The sequence below is a fragment of the Glycine soja genome, chromosome 18 (assembly GCF_004193775.1).
Source record: "Glycine soja cultivar W05 chromosome 18, ASM419377v2, whole genome shotgun sequence".
Taxonomy (NCBI): domain Eukaryota; kingdom Viridiplantae; phylum Streptophyta; class Magnoliopsida; order Fabales; family Fabaceae; genus Glycine; species Glycine soja.
The window spans coordinates 46,481,238-46,496,847 of record NC_041019.1 but is presented as its reverse complement, the minus strand read 5'-3'; the positions used below and the strand labels follow the sequence as shown (position 1 = coordinate 46,496,847).

At 31.6% G+C, this 15,610-nt stretch overlaps 1 protein-coding gene across 1 annotated transcript; it reads right to left on the bottom strand.

The window, feature by feature from the left end:
* Positions 1-12,389: 12,389 nt before the first annotated feature.
* On the bottom strand, positions 12,390-14,036 carry LOC114397324. The gene is made up of 3 exons (XM_028359391.1): positions 13,386-14,036; positions 12,569-13,285; positions 12,390-12,482 (listed from the first exon to the last, which is right to left on the bottom strand). The coding sequence occupies exons 1-3, from the start codon at positions 14,034-14,036 to the stop codon at positions 12,390-12,392; spliced, it is 1,461 nt and encodes a 486-aa protein (XP_028215192.1).
* Positions 14,037-15,610: the final 1,574 nt, after the last annotated feature.

Genomic DNA, 15,610 nt, shown 5'->3' with positions numbered 1-15,610 from the left:
TAAGGCTCCTCTTGTGGTGAAGGGCTATATCCAAAAGGAAGGGATTGACTTTAAAGAAAATTTCTCTCTAGTTTCATCGAAAGACTCTTTTAGGACAACTATGGCTTTTGTTGCCATTATGATTTGGAGCTTCATCAAATGGATGTTAAGACGACATTTCTCAATGGCAACATTGATGAGAAAATTTATATGGTGCAACCTGAAAAATTTGTGTCAAGAGACCCAAAGAATATGGTTTGCAAACTGACAAAATCAATTTATGGGCTAAAATAGGGATCTCATCAATGGTACCACAAATTTCATCAAGTAATTCTCTCATTTGGTTTCGAGATGAATCTTGTTGATGATTGTGTGTATCACAAATTCAGTGGGAGCAAGTACATATTCCTGGTCTTATATGTTGATGACATACTGTGTGCCACTAATGATATATGTATGTTGCACGAAACCAAGAGATTTCTATCAAGAAACTTTGAAATGAAAGATATTGGTGACACCTCCTTTGTATTAGGAATTCAAATACATAGAGACCAATCTTGGGGTATTTTAGGATTATCACAAAAGAATTATATCGAAAAGGTACTTAAAAGACAAGTTTAGTCTCAAACGGTGCCCAAAAGAAAATTTGGAAATTCAGAAAATGCAAAAGACTCTCTATGCATCAGCTATAGGGAGTTTGATGTATGCCCAAGTGCGTGCGTGTCCGGATATAGCATATATAGTTGGGGTATTAGGCAGATATTTAAGCAATCCAAGAATAAATCATTGGAAAGCAGCCAAAAGAGTTATGAGGTATTTAAAGAGAACAAAATATTATATGCTCACATATAAGAGGTCACATTAGTTGGAGATCACTGGTATTCTGACTTGGATTTTGCAGGATGCCTAGATAGTTTGAGATCCACTTCAAGTTACATTTTCATGTTAGTTAGTGGTGTTGTTTCTTGGCGTAGTGCCAAGCAAACCCTTACTACTTCATCCACTATGGCGGTAGAATTTGTGGCATGGTATAAGGCATCAAATCATGGAATATGGTTGAGAAATTTTGTCACAAGGCTGCAAATTATGGAAGGAATTGAAAGACCACTTAAGTTATATTGTGACAATAAATCAGTTGTATTGTATTCTAACAACAATAGGAGGTCGACCAAGTCGAAGCATATTGATATCCAATTCCTAGTTGTTAAGGAAAGGGAATAGAGTGGACAAAATTCCATAGAACACTTAGGGATAAACTCCATGATAGTGGATCCTCTTACTAAGGGACTTCCACCCAAGGTCTTTCATGAGCATATTGCTCACATAGGTGTTTTACAGTTCGAGAAATCTTTGGTTTAGTGGAAGTTAGTCACTTTTATGTATAAACATGTAATAAGCAAGAAAGTTATGAATGAAAAATACCTTTTTTCTTTACCTTTTTCTTACTCTTGGAGGTCTCTGGTCCTCAAAACCAGCTTCTTTACCTTTGCTACGTATAACCTTTCCTCCAAATCAAAGAGTGGTACTTTTAGTGTGTTTAGATATGAAACAACATAAATGGATTACATTGGAGTCACAACCAAGTCACCTGTCACCATGCACATTGCTGGTCCTTTCAGAAATCCACGAGGACTTGTTGATTCTCCAGTAGGGACTTAGGATCATTAATATCAAATTCTCCACAGTAATCAGACAAGCATTCTACCCCAATTGGTAATATTTGGTTGCGGAGATTAAATTGTTGAGCACACAAGGGTTAGTAAGCATGTCTATAAGTCCTTGTGAGCATAAATATCTGTCAAAATTCAATTTAGTCATGCTTCTATATAATTTATCTATGCAACTTATTGAAGAAATTCCTTCAAGTATATTAAGCACTCCTCCTAAGGGGAACATGTTAAATCTAAAAAGAAAGTTTGCAAACTCTTCCTATGCTTCAGCAGACACAACCTTGCCGTTTGATTTTCTTAAATGGACCTTTGCAACCATTTGCCGACCCACATCAGATGGTTCTTCTCTAAGTTCAAACTGGTATTGATTTGGGGTAATTTTATCAGGGTATTGTTCCTTTTTTAAAATGAAGTTTGTCATTGGGGTCCTTGAGATTAATGAAAACTTTAGCAAGTCCACTACCTTCACTTAAATATTAACAAAGCAATGAGTTGGGAAGGGGGCTTAAGGGTAAAGGGAGAAAGGACAAGGAGAGGGAAAGGTCGTGGGTTTAAATGCTTCCCATTGACATTTCTAACAAAACTAACAAACTAACATTTATCTGTAAAAAAAATGAACAAACCAATGAAAAGAAATGAAAGGAACAAATGAAAAAAAGTGAAACGTAAAAGAAAAAATGATAACCAAGCTGAGAAAAGATACCTTCTTCTTGTTGACATCCACAGTTTGTTCCTTAAAAGCATCCATGTCTTGGATTCCAAGCTTCTGAAATAGATCTGCACTAGCTCGAAAAAACATTAGGTGTTATACAAAGATCATCAGAAATGATAAAAGTAGTAGTCTTCTTCACAAATCAATTTTCCAAAGTCAGTTTGGCAAGGGACACCTTACTGTTCATTAGTTTTCCACAACGGCATCTTGTAAAAAATTTTAAGGGTTTCCTAGATGATCAATTACAGAAAACCAACAGGATCTTGAAACCTATGATTCTCACAAATAATAATTAAACCAATAATGTGTATCTTTCTCCATAGTGAGGCTTCTCTATGATATAATTGTGCAAGACTAATTGGTTACGATGTACTTTGATTTCTTGAAAGAAGAGAGAAACAAGATTTTACTCCCTTGACTATTCTTTTTTGTCTCTCTACGTTTCCTAGATTATCAATTACAGAAAACCAACAGGATCTTGAAACCTATGATTTTCACAAATAATAAATAAACCAATAATGTGTACCTTTCTCCATAGTGGGGCTTCTCTATGATGTAATTGTGCGAGACTAATTGGTTTCGATGTACTTTGATTTCTTGAAAGAAGAGAGAAACAAGATTTCACTCCCTTGACTATTATTTTCTGTCTCTCTACGTTTGTGATGGCCAGAGATTAGAGAGAATATTTTTCTGTCAGGAAGGGGACCTTGTCTCATGTTAGTGGGTATTAACACTCTTTATTTCTAAATTTCTTTCACGACAAAGTACTTCAATTCCATATGTTTAGCACCCTTAGAGTACTCGTCGTTCTTAGAAAAATACTACAGAGTTATCACAATACATTTTTAATGGCCTAGTAATACTATCAATAATTCCAAGCCCTGAAATAATGTTCCGCAACCAATTAGCCTGAATTGTAGCCTCAAAACATGCTACAAATTCAGCTTCCATGGTAGATGCAATGACAAATGATGCATATGGAATTGTTTCCATTTGTTTTTGTTTCATATCATTTTGAAGACATTGTGCGAGACTAAATTTGTCATCTTTCAAGATTGGAATAGGTGATGCTAAACACCTTTCCATCTTGAATCTCTCTAGTACTTTATTGATATATGTTTTTTGAGATAAGCCTAACGATCATTGTGATCTATTACAGAATATTTCTATCCATATCACATAGTTTACCTCACCCATATCTTTCATTTCAAAGTTACTAGAGAGAAACTTCTCAGTTTTATGAAGAAGACCAAGATCATTAGTTGCAAGCAAGATATCATCAACATACAGAATTAAAAAAATAACCTTACTCCCACTAACCTTCAGATATATACATTGATCAATAGTATTTTCCTTAAATCTAAAGGAAACAATGGTATCATTAAACTTCAAATACCATTGACGGGAAGCTTGATTAAGATTGTATATTGATTTCTTTAATTTGCATATCATGTGTTCCTTTCCTTCAACTGAGAACCCCATTGGTTGGTCCATATAAACATTCTCCTCTAAATCTCTATTAAGAAAGACAGTTTTCACATCCATCTTGTGTAGCTCCAAGTCATAATGGGCTACTAATACCATGATAATCCTAAAAGAATCTATTCGTGAGACCGGTGAAGACATCCTTCAATGTCATCTTTCTGAGTAAACCCCTTAGCAACAAGTCTAGCCTTGTAACATTCAAGGTTGTCATGAGAGTCGTGTTTAGTCTTGAAGACCCACTTACAACCAACCCTTTGGTAATTCTACAAGGTCCCAAACACAATTATGTTCCATGGAATTTATCTCTTCTTTCATGGCATTTAACCACTTCTCAGACTTATCACAACTTACAGCTTGTGAAAATGAAATTGGATCATTGTCATTAATGCTTAAGTTTGTTTATGTTTCTTTTTCATGTAGGAATACCACATATATAGTCATTTGGAATAGTTGGTCTCCTTTCTCTTTCAGACCTCCTTAATGCTACTTCTTGTGGTTCTTTCATAATAAGTTCATTATGCATCATGGGTTCATTATTGTGTTGCTCTTCTTCACTAATTTTGTAACAACAACTAAAGGAGAAATCACCTTACTGCTAGAGGCACAAGCTAAAGGAACTTACACTCTAACTTTTTTAATTTTCACTTATGGTGGAACTGGTCTCCCACTGATTTCACCATTTTCAATGAACCTTGCATTTCTAGTTTTGACAATTCTCATACTATGATTAGGACAATAAAACATATATCTCTTTGACTTTTTAAGATAACCAATGAAATATCCACTGATTGTTCTTGCATCCAATTTTCTCTCTTGTGGATTATAAATCCTTATTTCTATCTGGCAACACCAAACATGCAGGTGTCTAATACTAGGTGTCCTATTAATCCAAAGTTCAAACGATGTGTTTGGAACTACTTTACTAGGAATCCTATTCAACAAATACATGACAGTTTTTAAGGCATATGATCGAGGCCGTACCCGAATCAAATAAACATTAAAATGTAGTAACTAGGAAGTGATCCTAGGTTGTTTCCCAACGAGCAGTGACAAGCCAAATGTTCATAATATACTTGCAGTAACAGTAACAGTAACGATGGGGGGGGGGGGGGTTGTTTGCTTTTGTAAATTAAACAGCGAATATATGTGAATTAGAAAATATCAGAATTAAAACACGTTGCTTCCCCTTGATTCACAAGCAAGTCTCTTATCCTAGGTTACGAGAGTTTATCCTTTATCAGTTTAACCACTTAATCCAACCCTAAATTAAATTACTAAGCGAAATTCAACATAAGGCATTCATTATGTGATTAAGCATCACATACACCAATTACTCATAAACGATCATTAAGCATGAACGTAAATTAAGCGCAGAGACAATTAATCAAGCACTAAGCATGCATGAATTAAAAGCAACAAATTCAAAGTAATTAGTGAAGAGGAAAAACTAAACAGAATTTAACAGTAATAATAGAACCTCAAAGAGAACTGTGCTTGATCCTCAAGGGAAAACAACGCTGCGGACTTAGCCTTCCATTAATCAAATAGAGAATGAAATTTTATTGATAAAACTAAAAGTCTGAACTGGAATTGTAAAAAAACGAAAATAAAAGAGAAAGAGAAGAGAGACTAAAACTAAAAACGAAAAATAGAAGAGAGAGAGGAGAGAGAGAGAGTCTCCCGCCAGGGAGAGAGGGAGAGAGAGAGAGAGAGAGAGAGAGTCTCCCGCCAGGGAGAGAGGGGGCCTCCTAAACTAGAACCTTGGTGTTGTTATATAGTTTTTTTCAGCCCCAAAGCTTACAAATATGTTTTAAATCCAAGCCCATAAGTAAAATCAAATCAAATCTAGATAAGATAAGATAAGATAAGATCTAGATGAAATAATATCTAGATGAGATCAAATCTAAATAATATCTAGATAAGATAAGATCTAATTTTATAGAATAAATTAGTCTGCCCTCTTCAAGTCCAAGCCCAATTCTAGATTCAAGCCCAATGCTAGATTCAAGCCCAATGCTTCATTAATTCCTGAAATTAGATTAAAAACATCAAATTAGCTGAATGGGCCCAAATAATAAAACTGCCTAATAAATTTGACAATTAAGACTAATCAGTATTTAAAATGGGGCAAAAAGGGTTAAGAAATAGGAGAAAATGATGGCACATCAGCATACATCCATAAAGATACGGGTAAAGTTGAATTGCTTAACATACTCCTAACCATGTCCATTAAAGTTCTATTATGTCTTTCTGATACACCATTTTGTTGTGGTGTACCAGACATTGTGTATTGCACACAAATGTCACGTTTCTGAAGAAGTTTAGGACATGGACCTAGGTGTTGCCCAGTTTCATCATATCTTCCGTAATACTCACCACCTTTATCGGATCCAATAATTTTTACTTTTCTGTCTAATTGTCTTTCTACTTCATTCAACTAAATTTGTAAGACATTCATTGCCTAAAATTTCTCATGCAGTAAGTAGTCATAACCAAAACGTGAATAGTCATCAATAAAGGTGATGAAGTATCTTTCCTTTTCGAAAGAATTAACATCGAAAGGTCCACAAATATTAGTATGCATAATTTCAAGAAGCTGAGTGCTTCTTGTAGCTCATTTCTTTGTATATTTTGTTTGTTTTTCCTTACTACAATCTACACAAATATTTTGATCCGTAAAATCTAGATCAGAAAGAATTTCAATCTTTATTAATCTTTCCATCTTTTCTCTAGAAATGTGACCTAAACGTTTATGCCACAAGAAAGCAGATCATTCATTCATTGAACTACGTTTAGTGTCAACATTATGATGCAGAGTTAAAATAGTTTCAACATGCAAACCATCTAATTTCAATTTATATAAACCATCACAAAGAACAAAAATACCAATGAGATGATTATGCTTAAATAAACTGAAACATACATTACCAAAATTAAAGGAGTAACCAGTAACATCAAATTTAAATAATGAAACTACATTCCTAGATAAACAAGGTACATAAAGAGTTTCCATTAAATCCAAATGATGTCCAGTGTTGAGTTTTAAATAATAAGTCTCAACTGCTTCTACTAGAGCTTTCATTCTATTCCCCATGAAGACGAACTTCTCATTTAGGCTTATGGTTTAGATTATAAGGAATCCTTGCATAGTGTTAGAAACATGAGTCGTACATCCAGAATTAATCCACCATGTATTATGGGGAACTTCAGTTAAATTTGATTTGAAACATACAAAAGCATTAAGCTCACCCTTCATTTTGAACCAAGACTTACGTTTTAAGCAATCTTTCTGGAAATGTCCAGATTTGCAAAGAGTCGTCATTGATCTTTAATGTCCTTTTGTCTTAATCATGCTTCTTCATAAATTTCTTTTCATCTCTTTGATTCCCTTAGTGGCTTACATATTGGACTGAGTGACTTCCTTGATTATTAAGCCTCATTTATTCCTGAACCAACATACTATGCAATTCATGTACATTCTATTTATCTTTTATGGTATTATAACTCATTTGAATTGGGCCATACTCAGACGATAATGAGTTCAAAAATAAACTGAACAAGAAAGTTCTCATTCACGGTCATTCCCAAGGTCTTTAGTCTTGTTGCAATATTTGTCATCTCAACGACATGTTCATACATAGTACGTGAACCATCAAACTTCATGGTGGTCAATGTATTCATTAATGTCACAGCAATAGACTTATCACCTGTTTAAGAGCGCTCTCCCACTAACCCCCTAAACATTTTAGCACTTTCTATTTTAGGAAGAGTTGTCTTAATATTGTCTGCAAAATTCATTCTCATCAATATTAAGTTGAGTCTATTAGATCTTTTCCAAACTTTATAATGGGTTTTCTCTTCATTGCTACTAGCATCAGTAATAGTAATAGACTTATCTTCCAACGTAGCAAGATTAAGATCCAAAACACTGAGGTTAAATTGGACTTGCTCATTCCAGTCAGAGAAGTCCATTAAAATTGGTGCCATTGATACATGAGAATTCAGTGAATTGGGAACATGTATTGCATAATAAAATTCACATAAGTGTTTTGAGACATAAAACACGTGTCATATATATGATTCATTCAGATAACGATCAATGTATATTGATGCTCTTCTTTGGGTGATACACCAACACAACATACAAACATGATGATGCTAATAAAATTCTTATCATTATATGGCAATTAAATATGCATCAATTAATAGTACTTATTACCTTTAGGTATATAAATAAAACTAATGATACACACAAATCACCTACAATTATATTCATTAATTATAAGAACAACTAATCAACCTTTGGATAATCCATAAATGTCTTATAACAATGAATTTCAATTACCCATAAACCAACTATCATATAATTTAGCATCCATTATTCTATGAGTAATTGAAATAATCATTAATATGCAATTAAATAACCTTATAAATTTGGTCACTTTGATGACTAACAAATTCATCATGCATTTAATTCCAACTAAATATATGGCCTCCACATACTTATTGATATTAACAATTCATAGTCATTTTATTAATTTTATTTCAGGTCATAAAATAATATTCACATTTATTTGTCTTTTACATTCAAACACATTTAAGCAAATATATAACAAAATATATATATATATATATATATATATATATATATATATATATATATATATATATATATATATATATATATTGTTATCGATAATTTTAAAGTATTCATGCTTTAGAATACAGAGTTCTCACAAAAGAAGTACTTCTCAGGCTCAGTGTCATCAATATTCAGCTTTAATTGCTAGCAATAATCTTCCATAGGGTTCCTTGGGTACAGTAGCAATATTTCTTTGCATGTCTGTGTCCTAAAATGCTTTTCTTCAAGATGAGACACTTTCATAAAACGAGCTCAGGCAATAGTCCCTAACGGCAAAGTTAAGAAACTCAATAGAACGGCCACAAATATTTCCCTGCCTCAACAAAAACAACTTTATTTTTCTGTCTACCAAAAACTTTCAGCGGAACTGTGTGAACTTGGATGTCTAATGGAGTTGCATTTGCAGCCACTGTAAGAGCCATTGTACAGAATATCTTTTGAAATCTAGACTAACAATATTTGTAGTTGTACACTTGTTATTTCAACTCTATCTTTAATTCTTTATGTAGGTCCACTATCTACTAAACATTGCACAACATTTGGCTCATGTTACTTTTACTTTATACCTTTCTAAAGTTAAACCATTTGTTAGGAAAAAGAAAGGCAAGAAAGATAGATAAGTAGCAAATTTACAAAACTAAGGTAATTTTTTAAAAAAATTATTGGAATTGGTAAATTTTAAAAATATTATAGGATATAAATAAATTGTATTTTAAAACACGATTTCATATAAAGAAATCATATTTGAAAATACAACTTTAAAAATATAATTAAAAACTATATTAAAGTCATGATTCAAAACATAACTTCAAGTATTTTATATTTTTTTAGAAAAATTATTAAAATGTTATTTTGAATCACGACTTTAAGTATTTTAAAAAAATTACGACATTCTAAAGTCATGCTTTAAAATATGACTTATCCCTACTTTATATTATTTTCAAAATTTATCCATTTTTGTATTTTTTTTAAAAATCCAGTTTTGTAAATTTGCCTAGATAATCAGTAGGATAGTAGTGTAAAAAATTTGTAAATAGAAGTCTAATATTAGTTATTTTATATTACACTTTTCTATTTCTTTTTCTTACTTGTATCCTAGTTATACAATTTCCGTGTCATCAATGTTGAGCTTTAGGTTTTGGCAATAGCTTTCCGTTGAGTTCCTTGACTGAAGCAGCATTTCTTTGCACGTGTTTGTCCAAAAATGCTTTTTTCTCCACATTGGCCACACCACACTATCATACAATGAAGTTAGGCTTCCAACGATAACCTTGTTCATGTTTAATTCCTCACCCACAACCCTAGCAATCGTGCCAAGGGCAAGTTTAAGAAATAAGAAGCTTAGCAGAATATCCACAAAGTCCTTCCCTGCTTCGGCATACACAACTCTATTTTTCTTTTCGTCAACCAAAACTTTTAGAGAAATTTGTTCCTCGGTTGCACTTGAAGCCATGGTATAAAGCAAAATATTAAAAATGTCAATGTTAATCAACGTCTTTACAAGAATTAATTAATAATGTCAATGTTAATCAACGTCTTTACTAATTTTTTAGGAATATCTAAAGTAAAAAAATATTAAAAATATTATTTATGCTCCTCAGAGGGATTTCTAGTTCATCCTTAACATATTTTTTTTAAGAAAAAATATTATTAATTCCTTAATCATACTAAATTAACATCCACTGTATAGACGAAATCACCACTAGGATATATATATATATATATATATATATATATATATATATATATATATGAAATTCGATGTTCCTTGCAATATCACCAATAGGAAATAATCGTATTTTTTTATTTTTATATTCCTAATTAAAATTTTTGGCTGGTTACATACAAGTCTCATAACTAGCGACGATCACAATTACTACTAATTAAGATTATTTTTATATCTTATAATATATGGAGGTTATATATACAATTACCGTCGGAAGAAAGTAAAATGAAAATAATAAAACATACCCACAAACAAAATTAAACCAATAAAAAAATATAATTTAGTAACAAGGATTAAATAATATTAGCTTATCATAGTGAGCCAAAAATTTCCTATTAAAATATATTTTTTATTATATTTAGTAGCTAACAACATAAATGTAATAGGAAAACGTGTTACTAAAGTAAATAGCATTAGTTCTTAATTTGAATAAAAGGATCCAAATTCAACCTAATAAATATATTAGAATTATAAAAATTATGACATGATAAGGGATATATTATTGGCAGACTAAAGTATTAAATAATTTATAAAAAAGAAACAGATTTTCAAATCTATATATATTATTACTTTTTTAACAAAATATATATAGATTTTTTCCGAGAAAATTTCTTTTGCAAATTTATTAAAATAATATACATTGATCAAATTTAATATATATATATATATATATATAACTTTATCATAAAATGTTTTTTTACTGGATCATAAAATGTTAATATGTTTATGTTGGAAAAATAAACTAAATGAAGAGCTTCTTCTAAGGTTATGATTGACTCCTTTAGTATTACAATTTCTTTAAATTTTCAGCATTAATAATTTTCAGTTGTTGTTTGGTTTGCATAACAATAAGAGTTAAAGACAAACTCTTGAAATTGTGAGATTTTGTCAGCTTCTTCGATGAAATCATAACTTAGAGATAACTTAATGATGTCAAGGTAAAATAAATTTATGTTGACATCATATTAATGTTTATAAAAATATATATTTATTTAAGTATTCTTTTTAAGTTTGATTTTTTCAAAATACTAAAAAAAATATTATTTCCTATGAGTAATTTGTTTTAGCATCGCACAAAAACATGCACTAGTTGATACACACAAAAAAATGACAAAGAAACATCTAATTTTTTTTTTAAAATGATCAAATTAAGAGTGCAAATCCCCATACCACATTTTTATACAAAAAAGAAACTAAAAATCTAGGATACGTCTTCCAAAATTAAGATTACATTTCAGTCAAAAAAGAATTTAAAATATTGCATCTAGGTTTTGTCATTAAAAAAATGAGAACTAATGTATACGGGTGAGATTGCATGAATTAAAATGAAGCTATTGTCAATAACGTTACAGTTGAACTGATTTGGTTCTTTACGAAAAATATTGATGGTATGAAAAGACCTCATTCAGGATGGTCAGATTAATTTTCAGGCAGAAAGTAAATTATGAACGCAACTGGAGGATATTTCACAATCATAACTCAGATTTAAAAAGAGAGAAAAAATAGGAAGCTATACACGGGTATTTTATTCAACAAAATTTGGAACAAAAATTGTATAAATCACCTATTTGATGGAAAACAATAGTATCCCTGTATTAAGGTTTTTGTAAGAATGAGTAATATAAAATATTTTTTAAGTTGATTATATAATAGTAATATTAATAATACTAATACTAGAACGCTCTAAAAAATAATGCAATGGATACGAAGAATACAAAAGCTGATGAACAGATTATAAAAGACCAAAATTACCATCATCACTAGAGCTCTACACGCACCGTGAACATATGTATGTTCATTAAAGGAAATCAACAGACATAATAGTTTAATCACACAAAAAAAGAAAGAAAAATAGACATGATTGTATTAATGAATTGAAAGATACTAGAAACTACTTAATTTGCTTTACTAGGCAATCATTCCCGTCAACGTGCACTACGTTCAGCAAGTAAACCACCTTCATCTCATACATAATTCTCCCTTCCAGCATAACACAGCAACCTTCTCCAATTCCTACACAGAATTTTACACGAAACATAGCAAAACTAAATAATTTGATAAAACAGAACCCACAAAAAATTATACACAGCAAAAGATTGAAAAACTAAGGTTATTATTTTGTAAAATTTGTAGCAACCACAATTCTACAACCTTGGACAAGATGCAAGTTATCGGTCAATTCTCCTCCTGTGTGATCTTTATCAAGTCTTTAAGAGCGTCTGACAAAGCATATGTTGAAGTCAATGAAGCTTTCAGTATGCGAAGGCCCTGCACGATGCAATCAAAGAGTGTGATGTAATCGCATACAAATAAGACTATGCAATGAAAGAAGCCTCACGCATGCAGTGTCTCACCTCCTTCACACCAATTTTGATGACCCTTTCCTCCAAGTCAGAGAGTGGTACTTTTAGTCTATTTAGATATGAAACAACAGAAATGGATGACATTGGAGTCACATCCAAGTCATCAGTCACCATGAACATTGCTGGTCCTTCAACAAATCCTTCAGAACTTGAAGATTCTCCACTAGGTGACTTAGGATCAACAATGTCCAATGGTGCATAAATTTCACCCGCATAAGAAGATATAACAGGAAATTTATGAGGATGACAATAAAATGCAGGCAAGCTTTCTGCCACAATAGGTAGTATCTGCTTGCTAAGGTTAAACAGTGGAGCACACTTAGGATTAGCAAGTTTGTCTTTGAGTCCCTGCTGTGAGCTTAAATATTTTTCTGAACTCAATTCAGTCATACTCCCATACAATTTATCTAAGCAACTCACAGAAGAAAATCCTTCAAGCATGTGCAGCACTCCTCCTAAGGGGAGAGTGAGAAAACTATAAAGAAAGTCCACAAACTTTTCATCTGCTTCAACAAACAGAAACGTCCCATCTGATTTTCTTTGCTGTACTTTCACAACTATTTGCCTTACCTCATCAGATGACACTTCTCCAATCACAAATTCATATTCCTTTGTAGGGGTAAATTTATAAAGACATTGTTCCTTTTTTAAGATGAAGTCTGTCATAGGAGTATTTGAGACCAATGAAAGCTTAAGCAAGTCCACTACCTACACTCAAATATGAACAAACCAATGAAAAATGGAAAAGAATAAAAAAAATTACAAAAGGTAAAAGCAAAAATAACAAAACCAGGCTGAGGAAACGTACCTCTTTCTTGCTGATAAGCACAGTTTCTTCCTTAACATCCTCCATATCATCGATTCCATTCTTCTTGAACAGATTTTTCACACTTGCTCCAAAAACATTAGGCGTTATATAAAGATCATCAAAAACGATGAAAGTAGCATTTTTCTTAACGAAGCCTTCTTCTTTCGAAATATTATTCTCTGGGGTAATTACCATTTTCAATAGATCTCCACAATGGCATCTTTGATTCCGAAAAATGCTCAAACGGCTTCCATTTTTCTTTCTACTACATTCCCACTTATCACAGATGAAGTACTGCGTGGGTTCAGTGTCATCGATGTTCAGCTTCATTTGTCGGCAATAGGATTCCATAGAGTTCCTTGGTTGCAGTAGCATTTCTTTGCAAGTCTTTGTCCGAAAATGCACTTCTTCGAGATGTGACAAACTTTCATAGAGTGTGCTCAAGCTTCCAACTTTAACTGGTTTTATATTGGACTCCTTAGCCACGAGTCTTGCAATAGTCCCTAATGGCAATGTTAAGAAACTCAACAGAACGTCCACAAAATCCTTCTTTGCCTCAGCAAAGAGAACTTTGTTGTTCTTTTTACCCACCAAAACTTTCAGGGAGACTGTGTGAACTTGCTCATTTGATGGAGTTGCTGTTCCAGCCATGGTAGAAACCACCCACAAGAAACTGACTCAAGCAATAGCAAAACTTCTAGAGCCAAAATCTACTTATAAATAGTTAACTTAATGAAATGGATGTTTTCTTTCTTTTTTTTTTTTACTTTTTTCAAGACCCACCCACAACTGTCTTGATTTTTTTTTAATAAATAATCATTTTTGTTGTCAAGGTGTAATTCGTTCACAATTACATTTTTGACAGATAAAATAATTCTTTTCACACACATATTTATGAGCGAATTACACCAACAAAACTAACTACTTATCCCCATCTTTTTGTATTTATTTTAGAAAAAAAATAAAAATATGTTAAAATCTTTATATGATAGTTAAATGTTACTTTAAAAGAAAAGGAATCGTTTCAATAATTAGTATATTTTTTGTAAAATTGTTTTAATAAGTAACTTGCGAAGTTTTTAATTTGCTTAGCGATGCCATCAAATCAAATTAAAATGACATAGGAAAAAGTTACTATAAGATATTCTTGATAAATATATGTAAAGAAAAATAAAAATATATATTAAGGTCAATGATAATCAGTAGATTAAGAAAATAAGGGCAATTTCTTCTTGGTAAAAAAAATTAAAAAAGAAGAAAATAATAGTATTTTAAAAAACTGTTTACTGTATAAAATATAAAATATAGTGTAATAAATATATTTTTAAAAAGTTAATAACTTAATATAACTATAAGAGTTTGTTGTAGGGATCTATTCTATAACCTCAGCTGATGTTATTGTGGCTCTGCCGCTTCTCATACCTCGTGAGCAGGGGCTGCGTTAGGCGTAATTAATTGAGAAAACATTTTTCTTAACATTCATTAATTGAAAAACTGAAACGAATAACAATCATTTACAGCTATCTAAGTCCAAGAGAAGAGATAGTGATTAGTGACCATTTTCTTGCATAAGAAAATTAAGAGAAGGAATAATAGCTGACCCTTCGTTCATTTGTAAGCATTGGCGATCGAGATCCCGATAACTCTTTCATTATGATACATAAAACTGAAAATCAAAAATAAATTGAAGCTTGATACATTAAAAAGACAAAAATGAATATACAAAAATGAAAACTAAATATTAAGAATGAACAAAATAATCAATTTAAAGGCAATCAAACTGGCCATACTATTCCCACGTGGGAGAGTATGCATGATTGACTGGTTTCCCTAATGTCATATGTTCAAAACGAAAACACCATATTTGTAAACATTGTTCTTAGCTTTCAATTCATTGCACGGCTCATTGAATGATAGAACAGTATGAAAGAACACTTTTGTTTCTTCAAATTGATTTTTAGTAAAAAAAAAAGAAGTAAAAACAAACAATTCTCCAGGTAGCCAATAACTTCATCTGCTATAACGTGTTCTCAATTCACTTGCTTTCTTGCTAAATGTCATTATTTTAAAATCAAAATCAACCATGTCATCAATGACTATTTTTTAAAAAGTTGTGATTTTGAGATCCTAATTTTAAAAGGATTTCTGTCAAAAAAAATTAATAAGATATGGTAACAATATTAACAATGTATATAAAAGAGATTTTATAATATTTTATTCTCATA

What these genes read in the sequence shown, in the direction of transcription:
- LOC114397324 (XM_028359391.1), bottom strand. Translation starts at nt 14,036, where the DNA reads ATGGCTGGAACAGCAACTCCATCAAATGAGCAAGTTCACACAGTCTCC. An exon ending in TGCTTATCAGCAAGAAAGAG is followed by an intron (nt 13,286 to 13,385) that starts GTACGTTTCCTC and finishes ATTTGAGTGTAG; the next exon opens with GTAGTGGACTTGCTTAAGCT. An exon ending in TCAAAATTGGTGTGAAGGAG is followed by an intron (nt 12,483 to 12,568) that starts GTGAGACACTGC and finishes TGCATCGTGCAG; the next exon opens with GGCCTTCGCATACTGAAAGC.